Genomic DNA, 18,917 nt, shown 5'->3' with positions numbered 1-18,917 from the left:
AATTCAACATTTTGGCGGTTTTTAACAGGTAGGAAAGTACGCGTTTCTGGCATTAATAACATATACCGGAAGTTACGGATGTCCTCCAGATGGATTAAGCGGCTCCGTGCGTCAAGCCCTGTGACCCAGTGACCTTACGTGCAACCCCCCCTATTAACTGTCAAGAGTCAAGAGAGTTTATTGTCATGTGTCCCAGATAGAACAATGACATTCTTGCTTGCTGCAGCACAACAGAATATGTAAAACGAATATGTCCCCTCCATATTTTGATAGCGATTTCCGTGCCTGTGTCTATGTTTGCCGTTTACTTCTCATTTCTGCGATGTACCAAGTTCCTCTCCCGAGTTACTCTTGAGCCAACAACGACTACCGACATGTGGAAAAATCATCACATGGATAAAAATGTTGTCATGCTGATTTTTTTTTCACTATAAAAAGCCTCCCATGACCATGGACAGAACTGCCCCGATGATCAGCTTCTCCGTGTCTCTTATGTAGCTGCATGCTTCTCTGGGACGCCGCTCGATTCTCAGATTCTGCTCAGATGCATTCCCCACATAAATGAACGAATTGTGACATTTGTTTGCAAACTCCAGCCACAGGCAACGTACCTTGTATTTTTTCCAAGGGCGGTGCTGTGTGTAAGTGACATGGTGATGTCTCGTCATGTAATTAACCGCGGTATGTTTGTAATAATAAAAAACAGGTTTAACCTTTTATCAATTCGTTGCCTATCATTGCAACAATACAATTAATGGCATTTAAAGTACTTGGCCATCAAAAAAAGCACAAAACGTATTTAAGAAACGGACTGCAGGGAGAACTTGAAAGCTTTTGTAAATCGATTACATTCAGGTAGAAGTTGAACTCAAGATTTAAATCCGCTGAAAATTGACTTTACTGCACCCAGGGCCAGCAGTACGACAGGGAGTTGTAGCTGGGCTTGGAGGACAGGGGCAGGGCTCTGGGTGCAGGGAGGGACGGGCACTGGGAGCCGCCAGCAGCCAGTAGCCAGCAGCCAGCAGCAGCAGCAGCAGCAGCAGCATGGACGTGGTGTCGGAACAGACCCTATACCTGGCCATGCTCCTCTCCTTCATGTTGGGTTTCATCCTGGGCTACCACTGGTCGGACTGGCGGAGGATGTGGTTCCAGGACAAGCTGGCAAAGACCCAGGAACAAATGGTCCTGGTTTGAGGAGGAGAGAGAGAGAAGGAGAGACGGGAGGAGAGAGCTGCAGGTTGGTATGGGCACGGTAGGACACTGTAAACATAGGCAGGGGCTCAGCACACACTGACAGTGTTAGTGAGCCGGCCCTGCCTCTAGTTACCGTGTTGGTGATATCTGCCTGTAGTGACTGTGATAGTGTGCCAATAGACAATAGACAACAGGTGCAGGAGTAGGCCATTCGGCCCTTCGAGCCAGCACCGTCATTCAATGTGATCATGGCTGATCATCCCCAATCAGTACCCCGTTCCTGCCTTCTCCCCATATCCCCTGACTCCGCTATCTTTAAGAGCCCTATCTAGTTCTCTCTTGAAAGCATCCAGAGAACCTGCCTCCACCGCCCTCTGAGGCAGAGAATTCCACAGACTCACCACTCTCTGTGTGAAAAAGGTTTCCTCATCTCCGTTCTAAATGGCTTACTCCTTATTCTTAAACTGAGGCCCCTGGTTCTGGACTCCCCCAACATCGGGAACATGTTTCCTGCCTCTAGCGTGCACAAACCCTTAACAATCTTATATGTTTCAATAAGATACCCTCTCATCCTTCTAAACTCCAGAGTGTACAAGCCCAGCTGCTCCATTCTCTCAGCATATGACAGTCCCGCCATCCCGGGAATTAACCTAGTAAACCTACGCCGCTGAGGTAAAGTCTGATGAAGGATAGTCCGAGTGTCACCAATGAGGTAGATAGTAGTTCACTACTGCTCTCTGGTTGTGGTAGGGTGGGTCAGTTGCCTGATAACAGCTGGGAAGAAACTGTCCCTGAATGATTTTTGCACTCACCAATATGGTGACGATGACACAAATGTTCTTTGCATCGAGTCTGATCAAAGAGAGTCTGAGGGTCAGCAATGAGGTAGCTCTGCCCCAAGATCTAGTATGTTTGGCTCTGCCCTTCCCAGGTTTCAGTGACGTTGCATACTTCTTCAGGTTGGAGAATTTCAAGAATTCACTTTCTGGGTCGACAAGTATTTCCTGCTGGCACAGAGGAGGGTTAAAGCCAAAGATCCTACAGCGAGCAAGATAGATCACTCGACGAAAAATACGTAGTGTGGTCATGGCCAGATTCACGGGTAATTTTCTGCCCCATTCCCATAACCGGCTTCCGTCTCCGCACCAAAGTTCCCGTAGCGGAGCAAAGATACTAGTGCGGAGACGGAAGCCGGTTACGGAAACATCCTCGTAAAAATAAAAGTTATTTGGTGAAAATCTTCTCCTCATTTCCAGAATTTTAATTTATGAACACAAACTGTTCCCCCGTAACGTTGACTACACTGCGAGTCGGGTCGGGTCGGGTCCGGTTACTGAAATGGATGAAAAAAGGCCCACGTTCCGCTCCGTTGCGTATTACACGTCAGCCCATTGCATTTAGCAGGAGTGGCCTATCTCGCTATAGGATCTTTGGTTAAAGCAATGTCGCAGATGCTTTGTCCTCACTGACCGTTCGTTCGATAGCTGAGGGGCAACCTTTACCACACAAAGGGTGGTGGGCATATGGAACGAGCTTCCAGAGGAGGTAGACAAAAATGCTGGAGAAACTCAGCGGGTGAGGCAGCATCTATGGAGCGAAGGAAATGGGTGACGTTTCGGGTCAAGACCCTTCTTCAGACTGATGTGGGGGTGGCGGTGAGGAGGGGGGGGGGGCAGGAAGAAGAAAGGAAGAGGCGGAGAGAGTAGGCTGTGGGAGAGCTGGGAAGGAGAGAGAAAGCAAGGACTACCTGAAATTGGAGAAGTCAATGTTCATACCCTTGGGTAGTCCCTGCTTTCTCCCTCCTTCCCCTCCCCTTCCCAGCTCTCCCACAGCCCACTGTCTCCGCCTCTTCCTTTCTTTTACCCCCCCCCCCCACATCAGTCTGAAGAAGGGTCTCGACCCGAAACGTCACCTATTCCTTCGCTCCATAGATGCTGCCTCACCCTCCTCCACTCTGTATATTTTAGGTAAAATAAAAATGGTTGTTTATATCCAATATGTAACCAGATTATAATTTGTACTTGTAATTTGTAAAATACTGGCTCTGCATCTCCTTTAAAATTTGCCCCTCTCACCTTAAAGCTATGCCCTCTGGAAAAAGCTTCCGACTGTCTATCCTCTCATAATTTTATATCCTGTTATTATTCTTTCTTCAGATAACCCGTATCCACAGAGAAAGTTCTGGAATGTTAACGATTGCTGTGAGGAAACTGAACTAATCAACTTTGCAAAGTATCGTGCATCACTCTTGCTGAAGCCAGCGACTCCCCTTTGCTGCCTGAAGTGTTTTACTACTGCGTTAACTGTTGATCATGGTGCAAATGAATAGAAATGGTGCTCGAAATACTCCCTTTTTATGTACAAACTGATTTACCATTTCTCACTTTCAAATAAGACATGTTTTTTGAAAAATTAGTTGGGTGTGTGTGTGCGCGCATGTGTGCGTGTGTGTGCGCATCTGAAATGACAAATACTTACCCCGAGTTCCCAGTCAAAGTCAATTTTATTGGTCACATACACCCGAAGGTGCAGTGAAATGAATTTGCCAGCAGCGATACAATTAAAAATAACACACAATACACAATAAGATTTAACACAAACATCCAGCACAGCATTCTTCACTGTGGTGGAAGGCAAAGTCCAGTCAGTCCTCTTCCTTTGTTCACCCGTGGTTGGGGTCATAGCATTGTTCCTCCTCAACAAGGGCGGCACGCTGGTGCAGCGGGTAGAGATGCTGCCTCACAACGCCAGAGACCCGGGTTCCAACCTGACTACGGGTGTTGTCTGTACGGAGTTTGTACGCTCTCGTCGTGACCACGTGGGTGCTCCGGTTTCCTCCAACACACCAAAGACGTAATTGGCTTTGGGTAAACAAATTGTAAATTGTCCTAGTGTGTGTAGGATAGTGTTAGTGTACGGGGATCGCTGGTGGGCTGAAGGATGAAGCCTGTATGATTCCCTAACCCCAAAGGGCCTGTCCCACTTGGCGATTTTTTCGGAGACTGACGGCATCATTGACTGACGTATCAGGTCACTGAAAAATTTGCGGCGTGACGCGGAGGTGATGTGGCGGTGATGCGGTGTGATGACGTATCGACGCGCGGTGTTTTTTCAAGTGTCGCGACATTTTTTTTGTCGCCGCTGGATTTTGAAATGTTCAAAATCTTTTGGCGACCCTGATATGGCGCCGGCAGTCGCCGAAAATATCGGCAAGTGGGGCAACAGGCCCTTAACTGTGAGTGTGCTGCATGTAATTCTCCAGCCCTGATCACATTTGAAGTTATACAATAGTTAGATTTTCCTTTTTCGGTCAAGATTTGTTGTTATAAGTTGCAGTGGTTGATACTGCTAATAGTTTTGTGTCTATTTACACTGACCTGTGTGTGGTTTTCAATTATTACTGGGAAAGGAATGGTGTGATTTTTGTTTTGTTTGTTTTGGTTCTTGTGTTCTACCTAACAAATCTCAGGACTAACGTTGCACAAAACATGCTGTGTGGAGCACTAGGTAGATGTGAGGGGATATCTTGGGAATGGGGCCCGATCAGTGTTCAAATAAAGTATGGATTTGTTGTTACAGACTGTGCACCTTTTCTGCTTCTGGTTAATTGTCTAAGAAATGCGAAGATAGAAACAAAAAGCTGGAGCATTGGGCCTGTCCCACTTAGGCGACTCTTTAGGCGACTGCCTGGGATTAGTTTTAATGGAATTCACCTACGACAACACCTACGTCAACCTACGACAGCAAAAATTCCACAGACTCACAACTCTCTGCGAGAAAAAGTGTTTCCTCGTCTCCGTTCTAAATGGCTAACTCCTTATTCTTAAACTGTGGCACCTGGTTGTGGACTCTGACAATGGAGGTCTGCTGCTCTGTGGCACCAGAGACCCGGGTTAGATCTGAAGACAGTGGCCTGTAGTCGAGCAAAAAATCGCTTAAGTAGGACAGGCCCATATCTCAGTGGGTCAGACAGCATCTCTGGAGAAAAGGAACAGGTGACGTTTCGGGTCAAGACCCTTCTTCAGATATGCACCAGGGCTGATCAACACGAAGCAGCATTTTTGACGCACATGTCTTTCACAAAATGTCTTGCGTTTTGAGACAAAAGGAACTGCAGATGCTGGAATCTTCAGCCAAACACCATCACCCATCCATGTCCATAAGAGATAAAGTCAAGTCATGAGAGTTGATAGGACAATGAAATTCTTGCTTCAATTACTTTCTTCAATGAATGTCAAAGTCAATTTTATTGGTCACATGCACCCGAAGGTGCAGTGAAATGAATTTGCCAGCAGCGATACACTTTAAAAAGAACACACAATACACAATAGAATTTAACACAAACATCCACCACAGCATTCTTCACTGTGGTGGAAGGCAACAAAGTTCAGTCAGTCCTCCTCCATTGTTCACCCGCGGTCGGGGTCATGAACCCTCCGTAGTCGCCGCTACGGACGGCCCAATGTACAGGCCCTCTCGTCGGGACGATCCAAACTCCTACGTCGGGACGGGGGGGGGGGGTCGAACACACTCCGCAGCTTGGAGGTCCCGAATCGGCTTCATTCCGCGGCTTCAGGATGTTATCGGCCGCAGCCGGCAGTCGGAGCTCTTCTCCGGCGATCCCCGGCGAGGGATCCCAGACTACGGATGGTAAGTCCACGCCACGCCCGCGGCTAGAAGCTCCGCAGACCACAGCCCTACGATGCCAACGTCACCAGGCCATCATGTGATAGGGGCAGAATAGGGCCATTCGGCCCATCGAGTCTGCTCTACCCCGCCGCCATTCAATCATGGCTGATCCACCTCTACCGAACCCCATTCCCCATCCGCTAATGGGTCCATTTATTTATCTATTTATGTATTTATTTATTAATTTTTGCTGCATTGATGTTTGCAACACATTGCATGTGGAGAGTCTGGGGGGCGCGTCCCCGCCGGCGCGCTCCCGCGGCCCAGGCAACGTGCGCGGCCCCGCCACCCCCGCGCTGACGTCACGGGCCCGTTCCGCCGCTGCCAACCGCCTGCGCGCTGACGTCACGTCAGTGCGCAGGCGGTCGACGGCGGCGGAGCGGGTCCGTGACGTCAGCGCGCAGGCGGCGGAGCGGCGCCGCTGCCATGGAGACGGGGCCTAGCGACGCCCGCAGCCTGGGCCTGGGGGTGCGCAAATGGCCTACCCGCGGAAAGGGTCGCTGCGGGTGGTGCAGGTGGCGTCAGACAGCCTGCAGGGACAGGTAACCCGGGGGGGGGGGGGGGATGGTGGAGGGGAGTGGGGGAAGGGGGAAGGTGCAGGTAAAGGGGGGAATAGGGATAGTGGAGTGATAGAGAGTGAGGGAGTAGGTGGGTGAAGGGAGTGGGGGTTGGAGAGGGATGGGAATGGCAACAAGATACAGGGGAGGGGAAGGGTAGGTGGTTTAAAGGTGGAGGAGATGCACTTCTCTCCGGACAGGCTGCCTGTCCCGCTGAGTTACTCCAGCTTTTGTTCTTGGTTTCTTGGTCCTCCAAAATATTCCAAATGGAATTTAAACTGGAGGTGGTGTATTTTTGTGTATCTTCGTGATGTAGGTAAAGGTGTGTGGGAGAGATGGGGATGGGGGGGAGATGGGGAAGGTTGCGAGGTGTGGTTGGAGGGAGTGAGTAGGAATGGGTGGTGCAGCTTGCAGGGACATGTTGAGGAGGGGAATAGGGGTGAGGGTGTGATGGTGGGTGAGGGGAGGAGTTGGGGTGAGGTTTAAAGGAGGGCGAGCTCTAGGTGAGAGTGTGTGTGGAGGGATAGTGGTGTGGAAGGGTGAGAATAGACAATAGATGCAGGAGGAGGCCATTCGGCCCTTCGAGCCAGCACCGCCATTCAATGTGATCATGGCTGATCATCCCCAATCAGTACCCCGTTTCTGCCTTCTCCCCATATCCCCTGACTCCGCTATCTTTAAGAGCCCTATCTAGCTCTCTCTTGAGAGTTCTAAATGACTTACTCCTTATTCTTAAACTGTGGCCCCTGGTTCTGGACTCCCCCAACATCGGGAACATGTTTCCTGCCTCTAGCGTGTCCAAACCCTCAACAATCTTATATGTATCAATGAGGGTCCCTCTCATCCTTCTAACCTCCAGAGTGTACAAGCCCAGCTGCTCCATTCTCTCAGCATATGAGGGTGTGGAGAGAGGGGAGGGGTGAAGGGAGGAAGGTGAGGGGAGAGGGTGGCTTTGAGCAGTGGGGAGGGGAGAGAGCTGTGGTTGGGAAGGGGGAGAGATGGGGTGGGGAGTGATGAGTGTGGGTGTTTTGGGGGGGAAGAGGGCAATGGCGGGGTGTGCTGGGGTTGGTGGGAGTGGTGGGTGGGTGGAGAGTGATGAGGATGAGGAGGGAGGGGGTAAGCCACTGGCAGGCTGGGCTGAGGGCCGACACAAGGACTAGCAGAGCTCCATCAGAACTAGCTCCGGCCAGCCCGTTCCATCTCCACCATCACCCAGAGAGCTGTGAGTCTGTGGAATTCTCTGCCTCAGAGAGTGGCGGAGGCTGGTTCTCTGGATATTTTCAAGAGAGAGCTAGAAAGGGCTCTTAAAAATAGCGGAGTCAGGGGATATGGGGAGAAGGCAGGAACGGGGTACTGATTGGGGATGATCAGCCGTGATCACATTGAATGACGGTGCTGGCTCGAAGGGCCGAATGGTCTACTCCTGCACCTATTGTCTATTCTCTATCACCAAGCCTGCGGCAGCCAGAATCGCTTCTTATTATTTTTTAGTTTTGGTTTATCGATACAGCACAGAAACAGGCCCTTCGGCCCACCAAATCTGTGCTGACCAGGGATTCCCGCATATTAACACTATCCTACGCACACTGGGGACAATTTACATTTATACCAAGCCAATAAACCTACAAACCTCTCCGCCTTTGGAGTGTGGGAGGAAACCGGAGATCCTGGAGAAAACCCATGCAGAAATATTCAGGATCATTGATCACAATGAATGGCGGTGCTGGCTTGAAGGGCCGAATGGCCTCCTCTTGCACCTATTTTCTATGTTTCTATGAGTCTAGGCGCACAGCACAGTAACAGTCCCTTACGCCCAACTCATCCCTGCTGACCAAGATGCCCATTCTATATTAATCCCATTTGCCTGTGTTTAGTCTATATCCCTCTAATCCTTTCCATTCCATGTACCCGTCCAAATGTCTTTTAAATGAGTCAATTGTTTCATGGTATATTTATTTATGCAATAACGACCTACAGCACTGGAACAGGCCATTTGGCCCATATTGTCTGTGTCAAACATGAACGCAAGACTAACTCTCATCTGCCTACAAGTAATCCATATCTCTTCATTCCCTGCATATCTATGTGCCTCTTCAAATACGTCTTAAGGGCCACCATCGTATCTGCCTTCACCACCACCCTCTGGCAGCCTATTCTAGGCACCCACCTGTGTAAAAAAGAATACCTGCCCAGCATAACCCCTTTAAAGTTAGTCTCTTTCACCTTCAAACAATGCCCTCTAGTGTTTGATATTTCACCCCTGGTGGGAACCAAAGTTCTGGCAGTCCGCCCTCTCTATGCTTCTCATAATTTTATATATCTCTATCAGGTTTCTACTCAACCTACAGTGTTCCAGAGAAAACAATCCAAGTCGGTCCAACCTCCCCCTGTAGCTAATACCCTCTGATCCAGGCATCATTCTGGTAAACCTCCTCCAATCCTCCACATCCTTCCTGTAATTGGGTGACCAGAACTACACACAATAATCCAAATGCGGCCTAAACAAAGCTGCATCACGACTTTGTGACATGAATGAATTAATGCTGGCTCGAAGGGCCGAAAGGTCTACTCCTGCACCTATTGTCTATCGTCTATAATAAGTTTATTGGCCAAGTATTCACATACAAGGAATTTGCTTTGGTGCTCCGCCCGCAAGTGACAACATGACATACAGTGACAGTTAGGAATGACACATAAAACATTAACCATTAATAATAAAACAGTATCGATCAATTAATTTTAATTGATTTATTGCCACTAATTGATTTATACTCATTGCCCTGATTACTGGAGGCAAGTATACCACCTGGCTTCTTTACCACGCTACTTATGATGCCACGTTCATAGAGCTATGGACTTGGATCCCAAGATCCTTATGTACAGCAATGTTGTTAAAGGTCTTGCCATTCATTGATTTTTTTTCCATGTGCAACCTCCCACATGTAACACTTCACACGTGGTCAGATTAAACACCAACTGCCATTTATCTATTTAAGAAGGAACTGCAGATGCTGGAAATCCAGCTATTTAGCTGCCTATTTCTGTAGCTGATCTACAGTATATCACAATGTATACTTTGACAGCTTTCATTACAGTCCGCGACCACGGCATGCTTGGTGTCATCTGCAAACAAACCATCTTTGTTTACGTGCAAGTCATTTATACCTATCTCACAAGCAGCAGAGGTCCCAGCATGGGTCCCTGCGGAACTCCACTGGTCACAGACCTCCAGCCTGAATATTGTCCTTCCACCACAGCCCTCTGTCTTCTATCAGTAAGCCAGTTCTAAATCCAAATGACCACGTCATTATTAATCCCGTGCATCTTAATCTTCTGGATCAGTCTATCATGGTGGGCTTTATCAAATGAGTTGGTAAATTTCACCACCCGAACCCTCATTGATCACCTTCTTCACCTCTTCAAAAAACTCAATCAAGGCAGGAAGGCATGGACTACCGTGTAATTAACTTGTCAGTGTAAGCAGATTGGCACAATGGGCAATTTACGATTGTCACATTTTAAAAATATTTTAGATATAGCATGGAAACCAGCCCTTTGGCCCACCGGGTCCACATCCACCATCATTCAACTGTTCACACTAGTTCCACGTTATCCCACTTTCTCATCCACTCCCTTCACACGAGGGGCAATTTACAGAGGCATATTAAGCTACAAACCCGGGATGTGGGAGGAATTCGGAGCATCTGAAAACCCATACGATCACAGGGAGAACGTGCAAACTCCACACAGACAGTACGAGAGGTCAGGATCAAACCCAGGTTCTCTGGCACTGCGAGGCAACAGCTCGACCTGCTGCACCACTGTGCTAACAATTAACCTGCCCAAACCTGTTCTCCATGGGCAAAGACGTTGAAAGGAGATTTGATGGATCTGTACAATATCATGACTTACTTAGATTGAGGAGATTGAGAGAAGCTGGTTTCATTAGTGGATGGTGGAAAAACAATGGGATACAGTTCCAAAGTGGCTTGGAAAACATGTGGGATATGAGGGAAAAACGTGCTGTTATCTGGAGTTTAAGAAGTGCTGGAGAAACTCAGCGGGTGCAGCAGCATCTATGGAGCGAAGGAAATAGGCAACGTTTCAGGCCGAAACCGTTCCTGGCTTGTATGGGCCATGGGAATGATGACCTAGGGCCTACAAAGGGGAATTGGGAAGATACGAGGGAAAAGGTGTAGGGTTAAGAGGATGGGAATGGATTGGTGAGTCAGAAAACAGTCAGAATGGCCTACAGTGGCGTGACAATATAATTCTATAAACATACCCGTACAAATTATAAGAACATTATTTTTTCTGTTAAGCTTGATGACTTACTAAAGAAAGTTAAACATCCTGAAAGAAGAGAGGAACTTTTTGCAAAGTAAGTAGTTTTGTTTGTTTTCATATTTTGCTATTATACAGAAGTATGAACGTTAACCTTCAGCACTAAAAAAATTAATTCCATGTGCGTCGGAGCAGGGTGCTGGTGCAGTTCCTGACATTGTTGCATGCTCTGATAACGGCTCATTTCTGAGCTTCCCCCCAGTCTAGTTTCATTAAAACACTTGAATTAACTAAATTTTATTTTACCAAAAGCGCGATACAGATCACACACTGTACCTATTCCCCACCGCGGGTTCGATCCCTGTGTCTGTCTGTTCAAGCCCTCTAGTCCTCGCGCAGACAGAGATACTCCAGACGTTCCTCCAGAAGATCGACCCTGAGCCTCGTGACCAAAGACCCTATAGCGGAGCAAGATAGACCACTCCTGCTAAATGCTGACGTGTAGTACGCAACGGAACGTGGGCCTTTTTTTCATGCATATCGGTAACCCGACCCGACCCGCAGTGTAATCAACGTTGCGGGGGAACAGTTTGTGTTAATAAATTAAAATTCTAAAAATGAAGAGAAGATTTTTACCAAATAATTTTTACGAGGATGTTTCCGTAACCGGCTTCCGTCTCCGTACTAGTATCCTATGGGATCTTTGGTGTGGAGACGGAAGCCGGTTATGGAAATGGGGCCGAAAATTACCCATGAATCTGCCCATGACCGTACTACGTACATCTTTTTCGTCGAGTGGACCATCTTGCTCGCTATAGGATCTTTGCTCGTGATCACGGCCTTTTATATGCCCCGCGAACCTGAGGGCCGAACCACATGGGGGTTGTCTTCCAATTACCCAAATATCGATTAACCCCATACATAACAGACATTTCCCTAACTCAATGATTCAACAGCTCAATACATTGTATTCACAGCGGAATCCGAGATGAAGTCAACTTTTGAAACATTTACCCTGATTAACAAAAGACTCAATAAACATCCAGCAGAGTCAGATTCAGCAACATTATTTACAAGCTATTTCCAAAATGTATATCTAGTTTGCAACCACCCAATCCATTCTATGCATTTGGTATCAAATTGACAAGGCTTACAGAGCATCCTATTCTTTGCATATGAATTGTATCTTAGTTCCAGACTCTCTGGCACCTCTCGCAGCTTGTCCCAGCTCTGCAGAGAGCAATCCCAATTTGACCAAATCTCCCAGCAAACCCTGACACCCCATTTTGAAACATATAAGATTGTTAATGGCTTGGACACGCTAGAGGCAGGAAACATGTTCCCGATGTTGGGGGAGTCCAGAACCAGGGACCACAGTTTAAGAATAAGGAGTAAGCCATTTAGAATGGAGACGACGAAACACTTTTTTTCACAGAGAGTGGTGAGTCTGTGGAATTCTCTGCCTCAGAGGGCGGTGGAGGCCGGTTCTCTGGATACTTTCAAGAGAGAGCTAGATAGGGCTCTTAAAGATAGCGGAGTCTGGGGATATGGGGAGAAGGCAGGAACGGGGTACTGATTGGGGATGATTAGCCATGATCACATTGAATGGCGGTGCTGGCACGAAGGGCCAAATGGCCTACTCCTGCACCTATTGTCTATTGACTATTGAAGTCCTGACTGGTCCAATTTAGCCAGGATTAACAGCTCAAATTAATGCTCATTCTCAAACTCTTTACCAGAGGGCTAAAACATTCAAAATTTGTTAACATCATAAAGGTTTGCCGTGTAGACTGTGGTTAATCAGACCATTGTGCAGTTGTTCTCTCCTCACAGTTAGAGTCTTAGAGTGATACAGCGTGGATACAGACCCTTTGGCTCAACTTGCCCAACATGTCCCATCTACACCAGTTCAGGAAGGACATTCTTGCTATTGAGGGAGTGCAGCGTGGGTTCACCAGGTTAATTCACTTTTTCACACAGTTGTGAGTCTGTGGAATTCTCTGCCTCAGAGGGCGGTGGAGGCCGGTTCTCTGGATACTTTCAAGAGTGTAGGTCCTGCCTATGTTAGACTTCCTAAAATGTAACACCTCACATGTCTCTGTCTTAAATTCCATCAACCATTCCTCAGCCCAATTGGCCAATCGATCAAGATCCTGCTGCAATTTTTCACTACAACAACACACACTTTCAATTAATTGCAACTTGTCCATTAATTGAAACTAGCCTCGGATTTCCAAATTTGTCTCTTTATTAGATTGTTTTCCATTTGCCTGAGTTTGGCCCATATCTCTCTAAACCTTTCCTATCCATGGACTTCTCCAAATGTCTTTAAAATGCTGTTATTGTACCTATCTCACCTTCCTCCTCTGGCAGCTTGTTCCATATACTTACCACTGTTTTTCTATTAGATATTTCCCTTCTCACCTTAAACCTATATCCACTAGTTCTTGTGGATGAATGAATACTGTATTGTCACATGTGACAAGTCACAGTGAAATTCTTTGCTTGCGGACCCAAGGTATGCAAATAGTTGCTACATAAAGGGCGCGGACAAAGGTACAAAGTATCCTCCCTCACGGTAGTCCCCCCATGCTGGGTCCCCATTGTTTATCCCCTTTCCTTCACGGCGGCCCCCCCACGATAGGTCCCTCTTTGTTCCTTCCCCCAGCAGCGGTGTTCTCACTCCACCTGTCCGTCTTATAGACAATAGACAATTGGTGCAGGAGTAGGCCATTCGGCCCTTCGAGACAGCACCGCCATTCAATGTGATCATGGCTGATCATCCCCAATCACTACCCCGTTCCTGCCTTCTCCCCATATCCCCTGACTCCGCTATCTTTAAGAGCCCTATCTAGCTCTCTCTTGAAAGCATCCAGAGAACCTGCCTCCACCGCCCTATGAGGCAGAGAATTCCACAGACTCACAACTCTCTGGGTGGAAAAGTGTTTCCTCGTCTCCGTTCTAAGTGTCCTAACCCTTATTCTTAAACCCTGTGTGTGTGTGGCCCCTGATTCTAGACTCCCCCAACATCGGGAACATGTTTCCTGCCTCTAGTGTGTCCAATCAATTAATAATCTTATATGTTTCAATAAGATATCCTCTCATCCTTCTAAACTCCGGAGTATACAAGCCTAGCCGCTCCATTCTCTCAGCATACATATCACCGAATCTCCACCGACCAGCGACCCCCACAAACGAACACTACCCTGCACACTAAGGACAATTAGGGGTTAGGAGGGAGAGATAGATCAACCATGATTGAATGTCGGAGTTGACTTGATGGGCCAAATGGTCTAATTCTGCTCCTATCACTTATAATCTTATGATCTGTACAGACAGCACCCGTAGTCTGGATGGAACCCGGACCTCTGGCGCTGTAAGGCGTGCCAAGATATATTTAGCATGATATATGCCCATCTATTTAGTAGCTGTGCGAGGAAAGCTTGAATTTGAAAACAGTTGAAATCAATAACTTTAAAAGTATAACCATCTATTACCAGTGATCTCCTGTCACACCCCAGTTCCCCTGCATATTGTCTATTGGTCAATTGTAATGATCTTAAAATCCTGCTACCATTAATATATGTGCCCTTTAATGTTAGATTCCCCTACCTTAATGTTTTATGTGTCATTCTTAATTGTTACTGTATGTCGTGTTGTACTTGGGGCGGTAGCCACCAAGACAAATTCCTGTAACTTGGCCAATAACTTATTACATTGCACTCGTTCATTGGGAGGGAAAAAACTCTATCCATTCACACAGGGTTTCAAGTCAATCATGATTTTTACACCTCTATAAGATAAACCCTTAGCTTTTTTTGCACTACAAAGCACAAAGTCCATGCTTTGCCACCTTCTCCCTATCGCTCAGGCAGAGGGTTCAGCAAAACATACTCGTAAATCTTTTCTGAAACCCTGTAAGATGGAGTTAGCCCGAGCTTGCTCGGAGAAGGGAGCAGGGCCCCTCCTCCTCTCCTCCCACTTCCTCTCCCACTGCCTCATCCCACTCTCCTTCTCTCACTTCTCTCCAAAACTCAAACCCCCCTCCAACTCTCCCTCCCTTCCCCCCTCTCCCCACTCCCCTCTCCCTCCCCTCAACCCTATTTCCGCACACTACCTCCCCCTATCACCCACCCCCGTGTGTGTGGGGGGTGGTTAGTTTGTGTGCGATGCCGCAGGCCCCCCCCCCCCCCCCCCACGGGTCCCACTTGGTCTAGTACAACTTAAAAGCATGCTTACATGTGTTTGTAGTTGTAGCTTAATTGTTTTCCTGTTATTGGTTGTTACATTTTTGTGCATTTTGATTGCTTTTAATGGATATTTTTACGTTCCCACAGTTGTCTTCAAATAAAGAAAAATGTTGATGGAACTTTGGACGCTCTTCGCAAGTTGAAGAAGGTAAGGTGAAAGTTTTTAAGTTGTTGACAATCTTTTCCTTTTGCGGTTGACAGTTATTTTTCAATGAAATAAGACCATTGTTTCAATACTTCTGCTTAGAGGAAAAGCTTACTGCTAAATACTCTCGTGTATGGTGTTGGCACGGTGGCGCAGCGGTACAGTTGCTGCCGCACAGCACCAGAGACCCGCGTTTAATCCCGACTACGGGTGCTGTCTGTACAGAGTTTGCACGTTCTTCCTCCCACCAAAGACGTGTAGGTTCATGTGGGTGTCGATGTGGGTGTGATGACACAAGTGGGTGATAGACAATAGGTGCAGGAGGAGGCCATTCGGCCCTTCGACCCAGCACCACCATTGAATGTGAACATGGCTGATCATTCCCAATCAGTATCCCGTTCCTGCCTTCTCCCCATATCCCCCGACTCCACTGCAGAGAATTCCACAGCCTCATAACTCTCTGTGTGAAAAAGTGTTTCCCATCTCCATTTTAAATGGCTTACCCCTTATTTTTAAACGGTGGCCCCTGGTTCTGGACTCCCCCAACATCGGGAACATGTTTCCTGCCTCTAGCGTGTCCAAACCCTTAATAATCTTATATGTTTCAATAAGATCCCCTCTCACCCTTCTAAACTCCAGAGTGTACAAGCCCAGCCGCTCCATTCTCTCAGCATATGACAGTCCCACCATCCCGAGAATTAACCTTGTTAACCTACGCTGCACTCCCTCAATAGCAAGAATGTCCTTCCTCAAATTAGGGGACCAAAACTGCACACAATACTCCAGGTGTGGTCTCACTAGGGCTCTGTACAACTGCAGAGTGACCTCTTTGCTCCTTGCTTATAGGATAATTTTAAAGTTGTAAATTGTCCCTAGTGTGTAAGATAGTGCTGGTGTACAGGGTGATGGCTGGTCAGCGCCGACTCGGTGGGCTGAAGGGCCTGTTTCAGCGCTGTATCTCTAAACTACCCAACCTGTATCCCCATAAATTTATATATCTCCATCAGCTCCGCCTGCTCCACTCCAAGGCAGACAAGCAGATTTTGAGATAAAAATCCTTTGCATCAACTAAATTAACTGATCATCGTAATTGATGTAATATCAATGTTACTACATTTTGATTAAAAGCTAATCTGATAGGGAGCACATTTGATTTTGGTTCGAAGAGAACATTTCACACTTACTGCACAAAATTGCTCATAATTAAATTTAGTTCCCTGCTTTGAATTAAAATTTACTGCGAGAAAAATGGTGTTTTGATAATGTACTAACTCCGGAATTATCAGAAAAATTGGAGTCATGCTGCGTGGAAACAGGCCCTTCTGCCCAATTCATCCATGCCGACCGAGATGCCCCATCTAAGCTTAGCCTGGAACACTCAATAGACAATAGACAATAGGTGCAGGAGTAGGCCATTCGGCCCTTCGAGCCAGCACCTCCATTCAATATGATCATGGCTGCTCATCCCCAATCAGTATCCCAATCAATCTTTCCTATCCTTGTACCTGTCCAGGTGTCTATTAAATGCTGTTATAGTATTTGCCTCAACCATCTCCTCTGGCAGCTAGTTCCATACACCCACCAGGGTCTGAAATATTTGCTCTTTTGGCTCCTATTAAATCTAAATCCCCTCTCACCTTAAATTACTGATCTCTAATTCTAGATTACTCTGGGGGGGGGCAGTTAAACTATAGCCCTTCACCCTAATTAGTACCCTCATGACTTTATACACCTCTATAAGATCACCCCTTAGCTTCCTGCATTCCACAAATAAAGTCCTATCCTGCTCAACCTCTCCCTAGAGCTCAGGCCCTCGACTACAGGCAACATCCTTGTAAATCTTTTCTGCACCCTTTCAGCTTGGAATCATAGAGTCATACATCATGGAAACAAGCCCTTCCTAAAAATGTAACACCTCACATTTATCTGTACTAAATTCAATCTTCACTATCTGCAAAACAAAGTAACATTAGCAAATTTGCAGATGACACAAAGCTAGATGGCAGTGTGAACTGTGAGGAGGATGCTATGAGAGTGCAGGGTGACTTGGACAGGTTGGGTGAGTGGCCAGATGTATGGCAGATGCAGTTTAATGAGGATAAATATGAGGTTATCCACTTTGGTAGCAAAAACAGGAAGGCAGATTACTATCTAAATGGTGTCAAGTTGGGAAAAAGGGAAGTACAACAGGATCTGGGGGCCCTTGTTCATCAGTCAATGAAAGTAAGCATGCAGGTACAGCAGACAGTGAAGAAAGCGAATGGCATGTTGGCCTTCATAACAAGAGGAGCAAAGAGGTCCTTCTGCACTTGTACAGGGCCCTAGTGAGACCACACTTGGAGTATTGTGTACAGTTTTGGTCCCCTAATTTGAGGAAGGACATTCTTGCTATTGAGGGAGTGCAGCGTAGGTTTACAAGGTTAATTCCCGGGATGGCGGGACTGTCATATGCTGAGAGAATGGAGCGGCTGGGCTTGTATACTCTGGAATTTAGAAGGATGAGAGGGCATTTATTGAAACATATAAGATTATTAAGGGTTTGGATCTGCTAGAAGCAGGAAACATGTTCCCGATGTTGGGAGAGTCCAGAACCAGGGGCCACAGTTTAAGTGTATGGCTTAAGCCATTTAGAACGGAGACGAGGAAACACTTTTTCTCACAGAGAGTTGTGAGTCTGTGGAATTCTCTACCTCAGAGGGCGGTGGAGGCCGGTTCTCTGGATACTTCCAAGAGAGAGCTAGATAGGGCTCTTAAAGATAGCGGAGTCAGGGGATATAGGGAGAAGGCAGGAACGGGGTACTGATTGGGGATGATCAGCCATGATCACATTGAATGGTGGTGCTGGCTTGAAGGGCCGAATGGCCTCCTCCTGCACCTATAGTCTATTGTCTATCACCCACTTGTGTCATCTGCAACTTATCCATTAATTGAAGATCTTGAAAGTAGCCTAAGATTTCAGATCTTAGGCTACTTAGGCTACATGGAGATGGCCTGTTTCCGTGCTGTAATTGTTATATGGTTATATGGGTATATCTTAGATCAAGATCCTGTTGCAGGGTGAACAAAACTGAACACAGTACGCCGCACGCAGACTCACTGATATCTGTCGCTTTCAGGAATATTTGTCTTGCTGTTTTGTTTCTCAACTTTCCCTGTGTAACACCCAAATGTAATTTAAGGCCACATGACATTCCTTTCCGCGGTAAATATTCTTCCCTTTATGAAGTGGCACATCGTAATGATATACAAGTGGGGCTGGAGCCTGCTTTTGGTGAACTAATGTTGCCTTAGTCCCTGATGGTGCATCTGTGCATCTAGGTTATGTTGTGTAGGAGCATGGAACTGCAGATGCTGCTTTACAACAGAAAACACAGAGTGCTGGATTAACTCAGCAGGTCAGGCAGCATCTGTGGAGAACATGGATAAGTGACGTTTCACAGAGTGCTGGAGTAACTCAGCGGGTCAGGCAGCATCTGTGGAGAACATGGATAGGTGACGTTTCACAGAGTGCTGGAGTAACTCAGCGGGTCAGGCAGCATCTGTGGAGAACATGGATAGGTGACGTTTCACAGAGTGCTGGGAGTAACTCAGCGGGTCAGGCAGCATCTGTGGAGAACATGGATAGGTGACGTTTCACAGAGTGCTGGAGTAACTCAGCGGGTCAGGCAGCATCTGTGGAGAACATGGATAGGTGACGTTTCACAGAGTGCTGGAGTAACTCAGCGGGTCAGGCAGCATCTGTGGAGAACATGGATAGGTGACGTTTCACAGAGTGCTGGAGTAACTCAGCGGGTCAGG

General features: G+C 47.1%; 1 protein-coding gene and 1 long non-coding RNA gene across 3 annotated transcripts in view; both read left to right on the top strand.

Annotated features, from left to right (window-relative positions):
- Positions 1-1,121: 1,121 nt before the first annotated feature.
- LOC116973713 lies at positions 1,122-3,609 on the top strand. The gene is made up of 2 exons (XR_004412113.1): positions 1,122-1,237; positions 3,351-3,609. It is a non-coding gene; the product is annotated as an uncharacterized LOC116973713 (long non-coding RNA).
- A 2,680-nt stretch (positions 3,610-6,289) lies between these two features.
- Positions 6,290-18,917, top strand: part of nphp1 (nephrocystin 1) — a 105,015-nt gene continuing 92,387 nt past the window's right edge. Inside the window, exons 1-3 of one of the 2 annotated variants that reach the window (XM_033022019.1) lie at positions 6,290-6,425; positions 10,763-10,821; positions 15,062-15,122. In XM_033022019.1, coding sequence (XP_032877910.1) covers positions 6,360-6,425; positions 10,763-10,821; positions 15,062-15,122 — 186 coding nt within the window. In that variant the 5' untranslated portion in view covers positions 6,290-6,359. The remainder of the gene's footprint in view (positions 6,426-10,762; positions 10,822-15,061; positions 15,123-18,917) is intronic. The other variant, XM_033022020.1, reaches the window with a different exon arrangement.

The sequence above is a fragment of the Amblyraja radiata genome, chromosome 5 (genome assembly GCF_010909765.2).
Source record: "Amblyraja radiata isolate CabotCenter1 chromosome 5, sAmbRad1.1.pri, whole genome shotgun sequence".
NCBI lineage: Eukaryota > Metazoa > Chordata > Chondrichthyes > Rajiformes > Rajidae > Amblyraja > Amblyraja radiata.
The sequence above is the reverse complement of the archived record's forward strand: the minus strand, read 5'-3'. Positions and strand labels throughout refer to the sequence as shown.